Source organism: Esox lucius, chromosome 2 (assembly GCF_011004845.1).
Source record: "Esox lucius isolate fEsoLuc1 chromosome 2, fEsoLuc1.pri, whole genome shotgun sequence".
Lineage (NCBI taxonomy): Eukaryota > Metazoa > Chordata > Actinopteri > Esociformes > Esocidae > Esox > Esox lucius.
The window spans coordinates 34,416,595-34,437,354 of NC_047570.1; the positions used below are offsets into that span (position 1 = coordinate 34,416,595).

The window sequence follows — 20,760 nt, forward strand, 5'->3', positions numbered from 1 at the left end:
TGACAACAATGTGGGCGGTGCCATAAAACCCCCTGGGGTGTTTCTTACTTGTCTGTTTTCGTGTTTGCGTTTTCGGAAATTAGGAGTTATGTGTTTTTAAGTGTAATTTTGACCAGCAATGAACCATCTGAGGTGGAGTGCAGTGTGATCAATATAAAATATGACGAAAGAATATCGAAGATGCTTCTTAATTCAGTGCCAGAGGGAAACGTTACGGAGTGAAAACCTTGAAACCAGTCTCACGACTTTCTAAAAACTTCACAGAGGAAGGATCAATACATTCAGCATATCAAAGGATGACCCTTTGCCTAAAATATTTAAGCAGTGTACACATTCATTAGGCAATTTTGATTCTGAAGAAGTATTTTGCTCTCATAACATTGTCGCGAAACCATTGGTTCGTCTTGTATGAAAGAACTAGATATGTTTCAGAATATACAGAAGAGTCCACTATTCAGGCTTATAACTCAGACTCTTTCGATCAAAGAATGAGAATTGATCCTAGTTGATTGATGTTTAGCATCAGCTCAAGCTCTTGAAAACTTCTGCATAGATCCTGAACACCTGCCCAGATGACTGAGCCGCTGCGTTGATCATTGACAACAGTGTTTCCCAAACCTCCCCTCAGGTCTGCCCAGACGTTTTACGTGGTCTGTTTTAACCCCCAGAATGATCGATAACTTAACTTTGACACCTGAACTTAAACAGCAGTTCCTAACCTTAACCCTAATTCTAACCATTACCCAAATTGTACCTTTTGCCCTAAACCCGACATTCGGCGCATTTTGCCCTAAAATTTCAAAATGTGGACAGGGAAAATGTCCCCATTTGTCACATTTGTCTGATTTCAACCACAGTCTTTGGGACATTTTTATCATCAATTACAGTCCGGAAACACACACACACATACACTCACACACTATTCATAGCTCTGTCATTATATTGACCCGGGACAGACCTCTTAGCAGTAATCATCGCTATACTTCACAGTCCTCCAATAACCATACAATACCTCCAGAGAGGCACCCTACTGAGCAGGATCAAGGAGTGGGTCGACCATACTCTAAAATAACTGTATTTTTGAAACAAATTTTTTTTTGGAAATTGCGGGGTCTAATTGGTTTGAGAACATCAACAAAAACATGTAGGTAATTTAGCAGAACAACGAGGTTGATCATCCAAGAGGATTTGGGGTTAAGTTTCTTGCTCAAGGGCACTACACTCACCTTTTTGGATTGGGATTCAAACCAGTCATCTTGCTAGCCCAGTACTCTAACCATCAGGCTTAAACAAATACCGGATATGCTTCGTTTTTTGCTGGGTAACATTTTGATCCAGTTTTCTAGTCCATAGCCAGAAGTTTGAGCCATCAGTACCAGAACTCTCTGTAGGGAGTTAGTACCTTGGTAGATGTCAGTACATCCAGAGCTCTATGTAGGGAGTTAGAACCTCAGAAGTGGTCAGTACATCCAGAGATGTCTGTAGGGGGTTAGAACCTCAGTAGTGGTCAGTACATCCAGAGATGTCTGTAGGGGGGTTAGAACCTCAGTAGTGGTCAGTACATCCAGAGATGTCTGTTGGGGGTTAGAACCTCAGTAGTGGTCAGTACATCCAGAGATGTCTGTAGGGGGTTAGAACCTCAGTAGTGGTCAGTACATCCAGAGATGTCTGTATGGGGTTAGAACCTCAGTAGTAGTCAGTACATCCAGAGATGTCTGTAGGGGGGTTAGAACCTCAGTAGTGGTCAGTACATCCAGAGATGTCTGTAGGGGGTTAGAACCTCAGTAGTGGTCAGTACATCCAGAGATGTCTGTATGGGGTTAGAACCTCAGTAGTGGTCAGTACATCCAGAGATGTCTGTAGGGGGGTTAGAACCTCAGTAGTGGTCAGTACATCCAGAGATGTCTGTAGGGGGTTAGAACCTCAGTAGTGGTCAGTACACCCAGGGATCTCTGTAGGGGGTTAGAACCTCAGTAGTGGTCAGTACATCCAGAGATGTCTGTAGGGGGTTAGAACCTTCGTAGCTTACGTTCAGCCAGGAAAGAGAATCACAGGCAGTCTGATGAGGCTTTTCGGCCTGCTATCAAAGTCACTGGTGAGGGTGAAGGAGGATCATTACAGAGATAATTACCTGCTGAATGACTAATGGATGTAGGTCCAGAAAGGTGGATGGGAGAGGAGTGGAGATGAGAGGAGCGAAGGGAGTGGAGAGCAGGGGAGCGAAGGGATTGGAGAGCAGAGGAGAGAGGAGTGAAGAGGTATGTGCAGGAGCACAGAGGAATGGAGAAAAAGAGGAGAGGAGCGAGTTGTGGATGAAGGCCTCCCCGCGTTTGGACTGCATTGAATTTCAGAGGGTACCTACCCATGAGCTGGTGTGTGTGTGCGTGCGCTTCTGTCCCTCTCTGGCTGTCATTAGGACTTCTGCATGGGGAACAGGGCCAGGCCCTGTCAGATGGAGGGTTATGATGGGAGATCTCTGGGCGTTTAGAACCAGAACAGGGGAATGGCTGCTGTATAATGAGAGACCAGGGTGCCGCTGTGACAATAGGGCTGATTCATGCCTGGAATACACATTGCATCTAATTGACTCACTGGGGTCCGGAATCATGATGTGCTGTCCAAAGAGAATGCCTGAATAGACAATCAGTAATGCTATAGATAGCTAGGGGACATGTTTGGGGAGGAAGACGCGGGGACTTTTGGAATGGAATGTTGTTTTTTCGGCGGAGCAGGGGGCTTTCATTGCCAGGGTTCTGGGGTTGGTTCTCAATGGGGACAACAGAAAAAACTGAAGGATGAGAATGTCTGCATTCACCACTGCGTGTGTCAGCGAGTGTGAGTGTTTGGCTGAACAGCAACAGCGTCACATTATACAAACAACCCACTATTGTGATGTGTGCACCCTGGCTATTTAGGTGTGACATTTAAAATTCATTAATTTAATATGTTTTTTTGTTGTCCTGCGCTGATAAGCTTTCAGCAATCTTCAACAGTGGACGGTGTTAACCATGCAACTCACAGCTGGAACTAAACCGCAGTACACCAGAATGAGACTAAGCCCAAGAGCCGCTGTTCTCACATATACGTTGTACATGCTCTTATCACATGAGGCTTACAGCACTGAATTCGTTTTTTTGCATTTAAGTAATTTAGCAGACTTATCCGTTGCGGCATAAAGTACGGTAGTGAAACGCGTACATTTTCATACTGACCCTCTGTGGGAACGGAAGTCACAACCCTGGCTTTGAGTGCCGTGCTTTACCAACTGAGCAACACACAATCATCTAGTCTTGTGTTCCAGGTTTAACAAGGCTTTGTAATTTCCACGCAAATGTAGCACTCTTCAAACCCCTCAAAACTGGGTCCATTGCCGGTAATTATAATCCACACGACAATTAACATTTCCTGTTTCTGCAAGACCTTTTTTCTGATATCAGCTAATTAGAAAATACTGTTATTTTTCTCTTCTGACACGCTCTGGGAACAAATGCACATTAACTACTGTACTGTAACCCCGTATACTGTGTTTTGTCTTTGGCAGAGTTAGTGTAAAGTTACATTTATACTTTTACTTTGAAATGGCTCAGTGTACCAGGGACGTAGAGCACTAGATGACAACTGTTGATGCAGTTTGTTTGGGGGTGAGAGAGAGAGGGAGAGGGAGAGGGAGAGGGAGAGGACAGAATTAAAGTGATTCCTTCTCTCTAACCTGTATCTCACCGCCCTTTTGCAACGGAGAGTTAGCGGACGTCTCTGTTTTCCTCGCTCTGTCCATTCCTCCATCCATCCCTTTCCCTCCACCCATCTCTTCATCCACCCCTTCATGTCATCCTTTGTTTTTCCGCAGTTGGAGAACCTAACTAAAAAACCATTTTCCATCCGTCCCTCCATCTCATGCGGTACGTAGACTACTATCCTCTGGTTCTCAGAGCTGCTGCAGGTTCCACATTGAGCCGTGTTTTATTAATGTACTTTTAATGGCTCAAGCCCACTCACAGATTCTCTCTCTATTCTGTCACAGAAGCTTGCTAATGAGTCTGGAACAGAGGGGACAGCTTGAAAGAATGTGTGTGGGAGTTTGTGTGAGTGTTTAAGGAGTTTGTGTGTGTGTGTGTGTGTGTGTATGGCAGGGGGTAGGGGTTTGTGTGAAGGGTTGAGTGTGTGCTTCTGTGCCTGTGGTGTGTGTGTGTGTATGTGTATGTGTGTGATAGAGCCATAGACTATCTTCTAGTTGAATCCCCAGTGTGTTCTTTTCTTCAGCCCACACACACACACACACACGCCATTATTCCCTTAGACTTTACCTTTCATATAACTTTAAATCTTCCCTCTCCAATTTAGTCCTGTCTCTCCTTTCAAAGACAGCAGTCCAGAGACCCAATTGCTAACCCTAAACAGACAGATGGACCCTAACCAAGACAGAAAGATGACAAACACAGACATGGAGACCCTAACCAGAGAGACACCCCAACCAGACATGGAGACCCTAACCAGACAGAGAACCTAACCAGACAGAGACTCTAACCAGACAGAGACTCTAACCAGACATGGAGACTCTGACCAGAGAGAGACCCCAACCAGACATGGAGACCCTAACCAGACAGAGAACCTAACCAGACAGAGACTCTAACCAGACATGGAGACTCTAACCAGACATGGAGACTCTGACCAGAGAGAGACCCCAACCAGACATGGAGACCCTAACCAGACAGAGAACCTAACCAGACAGACACCCCAACCAGACAGACACCCCAACCAGACAGACACCCCAACCAGACAGAGACTCTAACCAGACAGACACCCCAACCAGACAGAGACTCTAACCAGACAGAGACTCTAACCAGACAGAGACTCTAACCAGACATGGAGACCCTAACCAGACATGGAGACCCTAACCAGACATGGAGACCCTAACCAGACAGACACCCCAACCAGACAGAGACTCTAACCAGACATGGAGACTCTGACCAGGCATGGAGACTCTGACCAGACATGGAGACTCTAACCAGACATGGAGACCCTAACCAGACATGGAGACCCTAACCAGACAGACACCCCAACCAGACAGAGACTCTAACCAGACATGGAGACTCTGACCAGACATGGAGACTCTAACCAGACATGGAGACTCTAACCAGACATGGAGACCCTAACCAGACATGGAGACTCTAACCAGACATGGAGACCCTAACCAGACATGGAAACTCTAACCAGACATGGAGACCCTAACCAGACATGGAGACTCTAACCAGACATGGAGACTCTAACCAGACAAGGAGACTCTAACCAGACATGGAGACTCTAACCAGACATGGAGACCCTAACCAGACATGGAGACCCTAACCAGACATGGAGACCCTAACCAGACATGGAGACTCTAACCAGACATGGAGACTCTAACCAGACATGGAGACCCTAACCAGACATGGAGACCCTAACCAGACATGGAGACTCTAACCAGACAGACACCCCAACCAGACAGAGAAATGAATGTTAATAGATGTTTAATGATGCCCTGCAGGTATTCACTGTGACAATGTGTGTGAGGAGGGTCGGTGGGGTCCGGGCTGCTCCTATACCTGCTCCTGTGAGAACGGAGGCTCCTGCTCCCCTGAAGAAGGCACATGTGTGTGTGCCCCTGGATACCGAGGCACTTCCTGCAGACGCAGTAAGAGAACGGAGTATTTCTGCCTCTCTCTCTCTCTCTCACACACACACACACACACACACACAGACAAACACACACGCATGCACAGACACACACAGACACACACATGCACGCACACACACAGACACACACATGCACGCACACACAGACACACACGCACACGCACAGACAGACACGCGCACACACACACACACACACACACACACACAAAGACACACACACGCACACACACACACATACACACACGCGCGCACGCACACACAGAGACGCACAGACACACACACACACACAAAGACACACAGACACACACAATAGGCAGATAAGCAAGGGAATAAAATGGTCTCTCGGATTGTCTACCAGCATTTTGTGTGTGTGTGTGTGTGTGTGTGTGTGTGCAGTGTCACTATTTGTGTCTGTGGGTCTGTGTGGGTGTAGTGTCACTATTTGTGTGTGTGTGGGTGTGTATGTAATGCAACGTACATGCATTTCTTTGTTTAGGTTTGCACCTGTCTGTGTGTCCCGAGATAAACAGCATCCACCCAGTTCACTGTTTAAGGTATCATCTTAATTACAGGCATAGCAGCCAGCAAACATCAGGTCCGATCCCTTCTCACCACTTAAAGGAACATCAATGGAAACAAATTAAGAACTTAAGCAAGACATATGGCCTGAGAGGTACAGGGAGAGGCCCTATCAATCCCCTAGTCCGCAAAGTGCACTAACTTTGACCAGAGAGCTACAGGAAAACATGTTGAAAAGGAGTGAGGTGTAGAGCATAGTGTGCCGTTTGGCATGGGTCCGACCACAGTCAGGGAGCACAAGGCTAAGCTAACAAAGTGTTTGTTCAGGGCTCAATTGAGAGAGTAAGAGTTGGTTGGCAGAGTGCTAGTCTCCTCGGGTTGAGGCTTTACCTCGGGTGAACCCACGAGGAGAAAAGAGAACGGGTGAAATTGAAAATGCCCTGAGAGTTAACAGTCTTTTGTTTAGAGTGTTAAATCACAATGTATTTAAACCTCCACAACCAGTATGAATCGACATGAATGACGGTGGCTAGAGTTTACCTATGATGGTCTACACAGAAATAATTGTGAATAATGAAATTGTGTGTTACAATTAGATTTTGACACAAGACATTTAGATAGTGTTTTGGGTGTGGATTCCAAGCACACCACATACACCCACACACTCTTCGTGTTAACCTGCCTCACCATCTCCACTGTGTGTGTGTGTGTGTGTGTGTTACAGCGTGTTCACCAGGGTTCTACGGCCAGCGCTGTAGCCAGTCCTGTCCCCAGTGCCTCCATAGTGATGGTCTGTGTCACCACATCACCGGGCACTGTGAATGTCTGTCTGGATTTTTTGGTTCCCTGTGTAACCAAGGTACGTTGTGGTTTGGTTCTTTCCATTTGCTTTATTGGCATGGGAAGCAGTTGTTCACATAGCTGAAGAGAACCAGGTGTAAGGAGGATGTGATAAATATAAAACAATAATAAATTAAAGCTACATTTGCTTCACACACGTGTCAGGAGGGTAAATGCATTTTAAATAGTGTATCACTATATATGGTGTTGTAACAATGTGTGAATAGTTCTGAGTAGGAATGACACGGGGACAATATACCGTGAATGTTCACAGTGATGTTAGCGCTCCGCTGGTTGCCCTTTTCTCATGGCGACGGGTCACCAGTCTTTCCGCTGTGCAATGTTATTTCGCGTAAATTATGTCTGTAGGTAGCACGGCCATGCTGTATTGTAAACCGTAATACTTTATTTAATGTTCAGTGTTCATTTGTCATTACAGTTGCCACAGGAAGTGTATCGCATTTTCGAAAAAGCAAGGCCATGCTTTACCGACATCCTCACATAGATTTCTACAGAATTGTTTCATATTGAAATCGGTGTAGCCAAGAAATAGCAATTCAAGTTTAAACTTCTTTCCAATAATAATTGGAGTAAAGCTCCCGTCCAGATGTCCAGATGTGTATGGTGTATGTTCATAGTGTTGTCACCAGTCAACGTCATAACGCTAAAACGTTACTTCAACTTCAACAACTGAATGCCAGCGATGTCTAGCTGGTCTAACTGTTCTTCCTGTCCATGTTATATTTGTTAAGTGGTATTAATTATGTTGATGATTTAAAAAAATATATATAATTATTGGTCCATCACATAGGTAAGACGTCTATTTTTTATCAGCCAACGCTAGCGATACCTAGCTAGAATATAGCTTCTCCTGCTTTGATGCAGTGACAACTACTAGCTATGTAATCAGAATAGACGATAAATAACAAACACTGAATTCCTACCAGGGTCTGTCTCTTGTTTCCCTCATCACTCACGCACTTGCCTGCTTCTGTCTGTATGTATCTGTGTTGCAGCTCGAGCTAATTAAGTAGCTACTGTAGAGGATTACTTAAACAATTCCCTCCAGCCTATGGCACAACGTGTATAATTGCAGCCTTTAAAGCATATATGTGGATATGGGTAAATGGAACCACAAGCCAATACAGGTTTTGTTGAGTCACACACCCCAATCAAATTTGCCCAATTTTGAGTTAGGACATACACCAATCAGCCATAACATTATGACCACCTGCCTAATATTGTGTAGGTCCTCCGTTTGGCGCCAAAACAGCCCTGACCTGTCGAGGCATGGACTCCACCAGACCTCTGATGGTGTGCTGTGGTATCTGGCACCAAAACGTTAGCGGGAGATCCTTTAAGTCCTGTAAGTTGCTAGGTGGGGCCTCCATGGTTCGGACCTGTTTGTCCAGCACATCCCACAGATGTTTAATTGGATTGAAATCTAGTGAATTTGGTCAACACCTTGAACTCGTTGTGTTCCTCAAACCCTTCCTGAACCATTTTTGCTTTGTGGCAAGGCGCATTATCTTGCTGAAAGAGGCCAATGCCATCAGGGAATACCGTTGCCATGAAAGGGTGCACATGGTCTGCTACAATGCTTAGGTAGGTGGTACGTGTCAATGTTACATCCACATGAATGGCAGGACCCAAGGTTTCCCAGCAGAACATTGCTCAAAGCATCACACTGCCTCCGCTGGCTTGCCTCATTCCCATAGTGCATCCATGTGTTCTCCAGGTAGGCAACACACACGCACCCGGCCATCCACGTGATGTAAAAGGAAACTTGATTCATCAGACCAGGCCACCTCCTTCCATTGCTCCGTGGTCCAGTTCTGATGCTCACGTGCCCATTCTAGGCGCTTTCGGTAGTGGACAGGGGTCAGCATGGGTGCCCTGACTGGTCTGTGGCTACGCAGCCCCATATGCAACAAACTGCGATGCACTGTGTTCTGACACCTTTCAATCAGTACCAGCATTAACTACTACAGTTGTTCGTCTGTTGGATCGGACCAAACGGGCTAGCCTTCGCTCCACACGTGCATCAATGAGCCTTGGCCTCCCATGACCCTGTCGCCGGTTCACCGCATTTCCTTCCTTGGACCAATTTTGACCACTGCAGACCAGGAACACCCCACAAAGGCTGAGGTTTTGGAGATGCTCTGACCCAGTCCTCTAGCCATCACAATTTGGCCCTTGTCAAAGTCGCTCAGATCCTTACGCTTGCCGATTTTTCCTGCTTCTAACACATCAACTTTGAGGACAGAATGTTCACTTGCTGCCTAATATATACCACCCACTGACAGGTGCCATGATAATGATATTATCAGTGTTATTCACTTCTCCTGTCAGTGGTCATTATGTTTTGGCTGATCGATGTACACTCACCTAAAGGATTATTAAGAACACATGTTCAATTTCTCATGAATGCAATTATCTAATCATCCAATCACATGGCAGTTGCTTCAATGCATTTAGGGGTGTGGTCCTGGTAAAGACAATCTCCTGAACTCCAAACTGAATGTCAGAATGGGAAAGAAAGGTGATTTAAGCAATTTTGAGCGTGGCATGGTTGTTGGTGCCAGATGGGCCGGTCTGAGTATTTCACAATCTGCTCAGTTACTGGGATTTTCACGCACAACCATTTCTAGGATTTACAAAGAATGGTGTGAAAAGGGAAAAACATCCAGTATGTGGCAGTCCTGTGGGCGAAAATGCCTTGTTGATGCTAGAGGTCAGAGGAGAATGGGCCGACTGATTCAAGCTGATAGAAGAGCAACTTTGACTGAAATAACCATTCGTTACAACCGTGGTATGCAGCAAAGCATTTGTAAAGCCACAACACACACAACCTTGAGGCAGATGGGCTACAACAGCAGAAGACCCCACCGGGTACCACTCATCTCCACTACAAATAGGAAAAAGAGGCTACAATTTGCACAAGCTCACCAAAATTGGACAGTTGAAGACTGGAAGAATGTTGCCTGGTCTGGTGAGTCTCGATTTCTGTTGAGACATTCAGATGGTAGAGTCAGAATTTGGCGTAAACAGAATGAGAACATGGATCCATCATGCCTTGTTACCACTGTGCAGGCTGCTGGTGGTGGTGTAATGGTGTAGTCACAGTCACCAGATCTCAACCCAATCTTTGGAATGTGATGGAACGGGAGCTTCGTGCCCTGGATGTGCATCCCACAAATCTCCATCAACTGCAAGATGCTATCCTATCAATATGGGCCAACATTTCTAAAGAATGCTTTCAGCACCTTGTTGAATCAATGCCACGTAGAATTAAGGCAGTTCTGAAGGCGAAAGGGGGTCAAACACAGTATTAGTATGGTGTTCCTAATAATCCTTTAGGTGAGTGTATATCAGTTAAGAAATGCATCCCTAATTTGTCTGCTCCTCTCCCTGTTACGGAACACTACGTTAACATGGCAAAAAGTTTTTTAAGTCTTAAAGTCTCCTCAAGACAAAAAAAAAGTATTTTACTTTTCCTAATAATGAACTACTCTTTTCATGAATTAAAGAGGCATTGGGCAGATATAGAATTCACTTTCATGCCCTTCCAGGCTGTCTCATCAATATAAGGACTAATATGTTAAAATATGTTAAAATAGGAATTTTCTAAATGATGCTCGTTTGTCAAGAAGATCTTAATTGAAGTTTAGTTTGGTCACTGGGCAGTTGGTCTCTGAAAATGTTTGCCTTTTTCGGCCTCCCTGTCTGTGGTATCTGTTCTGATGCAATGCCCTTTTGGAATTCTTAAGGCTTCTGTTAAAATATGAACGTTTCTAATTAATATGGGGTTACAATCATGCAGATGCCAGATGATTTTTGAGGGACTTGAAAGAGCATTTCAGAGGAAGATAGTAACTAAACCTGTTGAAATAGAATCACTGAAGAGAAAGTCAGAGCTTTCTCTCCCTCCTCTTCTCTACCTTCAGTCATGTCTCCCTCCTTCTCATTCTCCTCCTTTTTCCTCCCTCTCCAGTTCCTCCTCCTTCTCCTCCTTTTTCCTCCCTCTCCAGTTCCTCCTCCTTCTCCTCCTTTTTCCTCCTTCTCTAGTTCCTCCTCCTTATCCTCCTTTTTCCTCCCTCTCAAGTTCCTCCTCCTCATCCTTCCTCACCTCAAAATCACGCTTACCCTGCTCCTCTTCTGCCCTCTCGACGTTTACCGTAGAAAAGAAACGTGTCTTTCATAATTTGAATTAATTTGTCGATTTGTTCTTACTGTCCCTGTCCTTGTGTTGGCCCACTCCCCCCTCCCCTTCTTGGCAGTTTAAAACACTGTTAATTTCTCATATGACTGGTAAAAGAATAGACTGCCCATGGATCTGTTCCAAGGTTCCCTAGGTTCCAAATGGAATCCTAAATTAAAGGGAGAGGACAGATTGGTGAAATATTCATTGTCATTAATAATGTAGAACAGAGTCAAGCAGCAGTGTTAATGTTGGCTGGCCCTATCTTATCCTACATTATAGAGGAAGTTCAACCATTTCTACATATGGACTAGTTTTAACTCTGTGCTCATAGGTGATTCTCCTAACATTAGTATTTTACATTTTTTATAAATATCATTTTGTTACAAAAAGAGAATTTGGACAGATTAACTACAAAGCATTATGAAAATGTATCTAAGCATGGTATAAAATGCTCCAAACTCTGAATATTATTGTAGGTAATGCCTCTGCTCAAAATTGTGTATTTATTTTTTACTGTGCCGTAAATCCATGTTTGAATGGTGCTATTTACAACAACAAATCACATATAGATTCTTGGGACAGTGGTATTTCCCTCCCAAAATGCAGTGTAGGGGTATTATTCAGAGTAATATTCTGATGTAATGTGAGTTGGTTTGGATTGTTTTGGAGCAATTTAGAACAGACTTACCACCATTTAATATTGCATTGTTGTCAATGACAAACCACCACTCAGCAAAATGGCACAACAATTTTCTACTTAACTAAACAAAGAAGACAAATATTATACACCACTGTGGATTGGACTGAGCTCTTATATGACATTGCTGAGTTAATTGGGTGGCCAAAATCACAGAGACAGTGCAACTGACTGAATGTTCGGGGAATGAACTCGCCCCCAATATAAACGAGTAAGAATACAGCGCACGCATGAAACGGGTGAACTTCCCCTTTAACCCTTCTGCAGTATTAATGCCGTCTCCAACCTGTCCTAACTAAACCATTCAACACTGCACTGCATCTACAGGCTGGACAGATAGATAATTGGAAAAGCTCAATAAATCCCTCAAATGGCACCCTGAATGGAAGGGCTCTGGTGAAAAGTAGTGCCGGGTATAGGGAATGGGACGCCAGTTAGGGTGCCAGCTGGGGAAGCATGCGAGGTCCCACGCATCAGAACCCCTCAACTTGAAGTGAACGCTTCCCATGCCAGCATTACCTCGTCCTTCTTGCTCCCGTTTTTGTCTCTACATTGATATGGCACTTAGCGAATGCTTCTTCAGGCAGTGCAGGTGTAATTTTCTCTCACGCCGTGTGAGTGGAACACCGGCTTGACCTTGGTGTTGCTAACACCACATAATTTTCCATTACATTTTAGTCATCTTAGCGGATGCTCTTTTCCAAAGCAACTTACACAAGCAATTAGGGTTAATTGCCTTGCATGAGGACAGAACATCAGACATTTTTTTTGGCCTTTTAAAATTGCTGGTGAGATAACTGGACCGAGTCTATAATGGCTAGTCCACAGTGTCCGCCTGCCCTGAACTACTTTAAACTGTTGTCTGATGTGAGTTAGGGATGATTCAGTGGCACGTACACTTTGTTTTAGTTTAAAAGCCGAACTATGGGAAGCGTCGTCCATGCAGGGACATGCTCCATGTTTACTCAGCGTTCACCCTGAGCCGAACAACCTGAAAGGTGGATAACACACTGGTCAGGGTGGTGGACTAGATGCAGGGAATGTGGGGTCGTTCTGGACATGCTGACCGAGAACCTACGTGGCGCGCCAGAGCAGTAAACTGTGTGTTTGTTTGTGTGCCAGTGTGTCCGAGCGGCAGGTTTGGTAAAGGCTGTGCACAGGAGTGTACGTGCTCCAACAACAGTACCTGCAACCCCATCGATGGATCGTGTCAGTGCTATCCCGGATGGATCGGGGAGGACTGCTCCAAGGGTATGGAGGCCCCCCTTTAAACTTCCAAACTCTCTTGAACAGGTTTATTTTTTCCAGGTATTTCTTTCTTTGCTGGGCAGGAAAGTGATGAAAGACAGAGGAGAAGGTTTACGCTGGAATAGCGGCAGGTCCGATTTGAACCCACGCTGCTGCACTGCACCAGAGGCTCTAGACTGTTGGAGCACCCTAAGCCACTGGTCTAGAAACATTAACATGTACCCCTGTCTTTCCCTCTCTCTCTCTCTCTCTCTCTCTCTCCCTCTCTTTCACCCTGTCCACCTCTCTCTCTCTCTCTCTCTCTTTCACCCTCTCCGCCTCTCTCTTTCCTCCTGTCTTTCGCTCACCCTCACCGGCTGATTCATTAACCATTTATAGCCAAAAAGTAGATAAACAAGTCAATAAGATAACCATCCATTTTGTATAAAGATGTGCCAGAGAAGGGTCCTCTCCCAGCTCTATGGCGGGGATTCCGTGTCAGTAATCCAAATAAGACTGTGCTTCTGAGCGTCTGAGAAGCAGAGAGCAGAGCCGGCGTCAAAGCACCAACCGAGACAGCCCTGTGCTTCTCCACCGTTCAAAGACGACCGGATTTACCGCGGCACTCTGGCCAAAGACATGGGAGTTAGTTCGGTTCAGGCTCCAGTCTGAGGTGGGGGGGGTGGGGGGGTGGGGGGGGTGGGGGGGGTGGGGTTGTCAAACTTTAACAACGACTGCATTTCCCACTCACATACTGTATTCTTGAAAGGAGTTTGTTAGGAATATATAAAGACGCTGCTACCTACTGTCGTTTTCTGATTAAATACCTTTTTGCATATATTAAAGGCAATAACTCTGCTCAATATATCCTGAACCTTTCATGTCTTCAGGACCGAGAACCTTTATTCAAAATGTCTTCTAAAGTTTCATAATCGAATGTTATACCATGAAAAAATATGGATATTTTTTTCATTTCCTGAAAAGTTACTATTTTGGAGATAAGAGTTTTTCATCAGACAGCGACATTATGCAGTTTTGTCTTTTGATGAACTGAAATCATTAATATTCAATCAAAGATGGGCTATGCTAATTTGGAAGAATGCTCAGACCATGTGTGTGTGTGTTTGTGTGTGTGCCCGTGTGGCTCTATGTTTTTTTTTGCGTGTGTGTGTCTGTCTGTCAGTGTCTAACGGTGTGTGTGGTGTCTGCAGAGTGTCCGCAGGGTTCCTGGGGTCCAGACTGTATCCATACCTGTAACTGTCACAACGGGGCCAAGTGCAGCGCTGTGGACGGAGAATGTAGCTGTGGTGCCGGCTGGGGCGGACTCTTCTGTACACAACGTGAGTTACACACACACACACGCACACACACGTACACACGTTGACATGCAGATAGCACCATCTAGTGGCTGACAACTGTAATTGAGTCACTCACACAAACATGCATACATTGCCATCTAGTGGCAGACGACTGTAACAGAGTCTCACACACACACACACACACACAGACAGACAGACATTCGGACACATACTCATAATACATTGCCATATAGTGACAGGTCACCTTCATTCAATGCACTTTCTGGGTACACGTTGTGCAAACGTTTGTTCTGTGCTGCTATTTGTACTAAATTGTGTGTGTGTTTGATTCAGGTTGTAGTTCTGGGTTTTTTGGAACAGACTGCGCTGAAGTGTGTCGCTGTCAGAATGGAGCGGACTGCGACCACATCACTGGTCAGTGTTCTTGTCGGACTGGGTTCATCGGGCATAGCTGTGAACTCAGTGAGTATAAACCTGACTTTTCCGGGCAGCGTTACTCTTTAGTTTCTAACCTCTTCTTTTGGTCTTGCGTCATGAGTTTTGTGTTTGGGCTGCTTTTATGTGAAGCACATCGCGTCGCCTCTGTACATGTAATGTGCTGTGTGAATAAAGCTTGACTGATTGATTTAAAGGCAGGGATTAGGGTTAGGATCAGGTTCAGGGATGCGAAACTCGGATTTCAAGTTTTCTGTTCCCCACAAGGGTAGAAAAACAGAGGTGTGTGTTCAGTGTGTGACACTTATCTCTCCTCTGCAGAGTGTCCTCCAGGTACATTTGGCTACGGCTGTCAGCAGCTGTGTGAGTGCATGAACAATGCCACCTGTGACTACGTCACTGGAACCTGCTACTGCAGCATCGGATACAAAGGCATTCGCTGTGACCAAGGTTAGTGTGTGTGTGTGTGTGTGTGTGTGTGTGTGTGTGTGTCTGGCCCCACATCCTGTGTTCAGGAGAAAAGGAAGTTTGGTTCAATACTGTATCCCTAGACATTTCCTGTTCCTAGTGACTGACTTTGCTCTAGGTTTCGATCTACCAGGCAAGAATAACCAGGAAGACTTAAGATTAATCGGGAAGAATTAAAACATATTTTATATGTACTGTATTTATTTGCCCCCTCTTTCTAGCTGCCCTAATAATTGAGGAACTCAACCCAACACACCCACACACATAAACACATACACACACACACACACACAGTAACCGTCCACCGTTTGTTGTCCTCCCTAGCTGCTCTGATGATGGAGGAGCTGAATCCTTTCACCAAGATCAGCCCAGGGTTGGCGTCAGAGCGCCAGTCAGCGGGCGTCGTCATGGGCGTCCTCCTCCTGCTCCTTTTCGTCATGACGATGCTGGGCGTGGTCGTGTGGTGGCGTCATCGGCAGAGGGAGAAGGGGGGCAACCACATGCCCAGCGTCTCCTACACTCCTGCCCTCAGGATCACCCCCCAAGACTACTCGCTCTCCGGTGAGACGCTACAGACGGCCCAACTTAGTAATGGTAACTGTTTAACTCTGCTCCACTTAGTAATGGTAACTGTTTAACTCTGCTCCACTTAGTGATATTAACTTTTTAACTCTGCTCCACTTAGTGATATTAACTGTTTAACTCTGCTCCACTTAGTGATATTAACTGTTTAACTCTGCTCCACTTAGTAATGGTAACTGTTTAACTCTGCTCCACTTAGTGATATTAACTTTTTAACTCTGCTCCACTTAGTGATATTAACTGTTTAACTCTGCTCCACTTAGTGATATTAACTGTTTAACTCTGCTCCACTTAGTAATGGTAACTGTTTAACTCTGCTCCACTTAGTGATATTAACTTTTTAACTCTGCTCCACTTAGTGATATTAACTGTTTAACTCTGCTCCACTTAGTGATATTAACTGTTTAACTCAGCCCTACTTAGTGATATTAACTGTTTAACTCTGCTCCACCTAGTGATATTAACTGTTTAACTCAGCCCTACTTAGTGATATTAACAGTTTAAATCAGCTCCAATTAGTGATATTAACAGTTTAAATCAGCTCCAATTAGTGATATTAACTGTTTAACTCTGCTCCACTTAGTGATATTAACTGTTTAACTCAGCTCCACTTAGTGATATTAACTGTTTAACTCAGCTCCAATGAGTGATATTAACTGTTTAACTCAGCTCCACTTAGTGATATTAACTGTTTAACTCAGCCCTACTTAGTGATATTAACTGTTTAAATCAGCTCCAATTAGTGATATTAACTGTTTAACTCAGCCCTACTTAGTGATATTAACTGTTTAAATCAGCTCCAATTAGTGATATTAACTGTTTAACTCAGCTCCACTTAGTGATATTAACAGTTTAAATCAGCTCCAATTAGTGATATTAACTGTTTAACTCAGCTCCACTTAATGATATTAACAGTTTAAATCAGCTCCAATTAGTGATATTAACTGTTTAACTCAGCTCCAATTAGTGATATTAACAGTTTAAATCAGCTCCAATTAGTGATATTAACTGTTTAACTCAGCTCCACTTAGTGATATTAACTGTTTAACTCTGCTCCACTTAGTGATATTAACTGTTTAACTCAGCTCCACCTAGTGATATTAACTGTTTAACTCAGCTCCACCTAGTGATATTAACTGTTTAACTCAGCTCCACTTAGTGATATTAACTGTTTAACTCTGCTCCACTTAGTGATATTAACTGTTTAAATCAGCTCCACTTAGTAATGGTAATAACTGTTTAACTCTGCTCCACTTAGTGATATTAACAGTTTAAATCAGCTCCAATTAGTGATATTAACAGTTTAACTCTGCTCCACTTAGTGATATTAACAGTGTAAATCAGCTCCACTTAGTGATATTAACTGTTTAACTTAGCTCCACGTAGTGATATTGACTGTTTAACTCAGCTCCACTTACTAATGGTAACTTTTTAAATGTTATATAACAGTATTGTTGTTAACCATCTGTACATTATCTGCTGTGGTGCCTACCTCTTTCAGAGTGCTGCCTTTGTCTTAAACTCATGTATCTTCTAAATTAATTCTCTTTTCAGCCTTTTCCTCCTCTTTCTGGCAACTTTTTTGCAGTTGGTTGCTGTAGAACAGGGATTGGCAACTTGAATGGTGGTGGGGGCCACATATTTTATGTACTGGTCATCAGGGGGCCACAGATTAACTTGGACCACACACATGTCCATGTATTGTATGTAATTATTAACAAATGCATTAAAAGTACAGTAGGTCTGATGCTAGTTAACATATATCTGGGCAATTTAAAAATATTGATCAACGTGCAGTTCCTTCTCTGCTCATCTCTCCTGGGATTCGCTGCTGTGTTATTAAACGCATTAACCCTTTGAACGCTGTAGGTTTTTGGGCTGTTTTTACCACTTTGATATTTTTGCTTGTACAGTGACTTCTGTAATAGGTATCATCATGTTTTATGGCTCAAACATCAGCACACTCAGCTACATAACTGCTTTCTGAGACCCTGAAATTACAGTTTTATGTGTAAACATGCAAAAAAATCATTTCAAGTGAATTTCATGTTTCGTTTCCAGTATAGATGTTGGTTCCAGTACTAACATTACAACATATTTAAGGTCAAACATTATTTATATTTTGTTTGTGTATATATCCTTTTCCTGTTTTCTAAATATATCTGAGGGCCGCAAAAAGAGGGCTGCCAGCGGGCTGCTAGTTGCCCATGCCTGCTGTAGAACTTGAACAGCTGAGCCCACTGATTTGAACTCTTATTTTCAGCTGTGGAGTTAACATGTCACGTGGTGCAGTTTGATGTACCCTGCATATCCACGTCTGTTGTGTGAATGTGTCGTCCTTTCTGTTGTGTGAATGTGTAGTCTGGTCTGTTGCGTGAATGTGTAGTCCTGTCTGTTGCGTGAATGTGTAGTCCTGTCTGTTGCGTGAATGTGTAGTCCTGTCTGTTGTGTGAATGTGTAGTCCTGCCTGTAGTGAGAATGTTTAGTCCGGTCTGTTGCGTGAATGTGTAGTCCTGTCTGTTGTGTGAATGTGTAGTCCGGTCTGTTGTGTGAAAGTGTAGTCCTGTCTGTCATGTGAATGTGTAGTCCTGTCTGTTGTGTGAATGTGTAGTCCTGTCTGTTGTGTGAATGTGTAGTCCGGTCTGTCGTGTGAATGTGTAGTCCTGTCTGTTGTGTGAAAGTGTAGTCCTGTCTGTCATGTGAATGTGTAGTCCGGTCTGTCGTGTGAATGTGTAGTCCGGTCTGTTGTGTGAATGTGTAGTCCGGTCTGTCGTGTGAATGTGTAGTCCGGTCTGTTGTGTGAATGTGTAGTCCGGTCTGTCGTGTGAATGTGTAGTCCGGTCTGTCGTGTCAATATGTAGCCCTGTGCTATAAGATGGTTTCTCCGCACTGTATAGGGCTGCAGTGTACTGGCTTGCTCTCCTCCCCAGAGTCATCTCCCACCAACAGCACGGCCAGTCGATGTTTCACCAACCCCTCATACCACACACTGAGACCCTGCCTTCACGCTGGCCACTACGCCAAGCCCAACAGGAAGACCAGGGGAGCCAAGGTTGGTGCCAGGGTGGGTGCCAGGGTTGGTGCCGGGGTTGGTGCCAGGGTGGGTGCCGGGGTTGGTGCCAGGGTTGGTGCCAGGGTGGGTGCCGGGGTTGGTGCCAGGGTTGGTGCCAGGGTGGGTGCCAGGGTTGGTGCCAGGGTGGGTGCCAGGGTTGGTGCCAGGGTTGGTGCCAGGGTGGGTGCCAGGGTGGGTGCCAGGGTGGGTGCCGGGGTTGGTGCCAGGGTTGGTGCCAGGGTGGGTGCCGGGGTTGGTGCCAGGGTTGGTGCCAGGGTGGGTGCCAGGGTTGGTGCCAGGGTGGGTGCCAGGGTTGGTGCCAGGGTGGGTGCCAGGGTTGGTGCCAGGGTTGGTGCCAGGGTTGGTGCCAGGGTGGGTGCCAGGGTGGGTGCCAGGGTTGGTGCCAGGGTGGGTGCCGGGGTGGGTGCCGGGGTTGGTGCCGGGGTGGGTGCCAGGGTGGGTGCCAGGGTGGGTCAGCTTCAGTCAATGTCGGATTTCGCTGTTTGACAATGTGTGAATTGCATTCATGTTTGTGAATTGGGTTATTATGTATTGTTCATTTGTGTCCGGGTGTTTCCTTCCCAGGTGAAGAATAAAAGTTTGAACAGGAACAGCGCCCCAGAGTGGACAGCCTACTATAACCTCAATGAACTGGGTACATTTCACTAACTCCCAGTAAAGAAAATGAAAGCCTGCAGACATCTGCCCAATGGTGGTCCTCTGTGTCACACCGTTGCCGTGAGTGTCGCTAACGTTTCCCTTCCGCGTGTCTGCAGGTCTGTACTGTGTGGACCGGCGCTACAGCTCCTACCACGAGCAGTACTACAGAGGTACAGTATGGTGGGCGTTGGCACTCCTACAGATGCTGTGTCTCAATTGGCCACTTCTTAAACCTGATTGAAATTCAACACTACTGTTGTTTGCTCCTTGGGGTTTAAGGCCGGGTGTCTCTGTAAAGCACTTTGTGACAACTGCTGTTGTAAAAAGCGCTTTATAAATACATTTTGATTGATTGATTGGTTCTTCTGTTAAATGTTAGACTTGACTTAAGAAAAACTGATAAACAAAATATTGTCTATTCATTATAATCCATATTACCTGTTGCTGGTGGATGGATTTTTGGATGTGTGAAACTCTCTCAAATTAAGATATGATAACTGATGTGTGTATTATTATAAATGTGTGTATTATTACAAGGTGTTAATGAATGCTATGTAACTGATTACAAACCACAAGGTATGAACCCTGAATGCTGATTGGCTGAAAGCTATGGTAATAGACCGTATACCATAGGTATGAACATGGGTATGACATGACATCATTATTTACTGCTCTAATTGCATTGGTAAACAGTTTATAAAAGCAATATTGCAACTCTGGGGTCAGTGGTATATTGCCAATCTATTTCCACTAAGGACAGTGTCCAGGCACTCCGCATTGTGTCATGCCTAAGAACAGCTCAATGGCCTATGTATAATGGCCATATACCAAACCACCTTGGGCCTTATTGCTTAATTAGACCGTCCATAATAAGAGGTATTGAACGCTATGTCCTTCATTAGACCATCTTATCTACCAAGTTACATTTATTGTCTGTTTCATGTCACACATTCCATCCTCCATATCTGAAGTGTGTTTTTATATATACTGTAAGCTGGCATGTGTGCGTATTAACTGGTGTGTGTTTAAGATCAGGTGTGCTGACCTCTGTGTGTCTCGTCTCTCTTCGCAGGGCACGCGTGTAATC

At 44.8% G+C, this 20,760-nt stretch overlaps 1 protein-coding gene across 5 annotated transcripts in view; it reads left to right on the forward strand.

Moving 5' to 3' along the window:
• The window catches only part of LOC105026502 (multiple epidermal growth factor-like domains protein 11), a 118,213-nt gene that overhangs the window by 95,107 nt on the left and 2,346 nt on the right, over positions 1-20,760 (forward strand). The window contains exons 14-23 of one of the 5 annotated variants that reach the window (XM_029123898.2): positions 5,522-5,668; positions 6,914-7,048; positions 13,053-13,181; positions 14,369-14,497; positions 14,810-14,938; positions 15,233-15,361; positions 15,704-15,973; positions 18,859-19,013; positions 19,599-19,668; positions 19,790-19,843. In XM_029123898.2, the coding sequence (XP_028979731.2) occupies positions 5,522-5,668; positions 6,914-7,048; positions 13,053-13,181; positions 14,369-14,497; positions 14,810-14,938; positions 15,233-15,361; positions 15,704-15,973; positions 18,859-19,013; positions 19,599-19,668; positions 19,790-19,843 (1,347 nt within the window). The remainder of the gene's footprint in view (positions 1-5,521; positions 5,669-6,913; positions 7,049-13,052; positions 13,182-14,368; positions 14,498-14,809; positions 14,939-15,232; positions 15,362-15,703; positions 15,974-18,858; positions 19,014-19,598; positions 19,669-19,789; positions 19,844-20,760) is intronic. The other 4 variants (XM_029123899.2, XM_020052243.3, XM_029123900.2 and 1 more) reach the window with 4 other exon arrangements.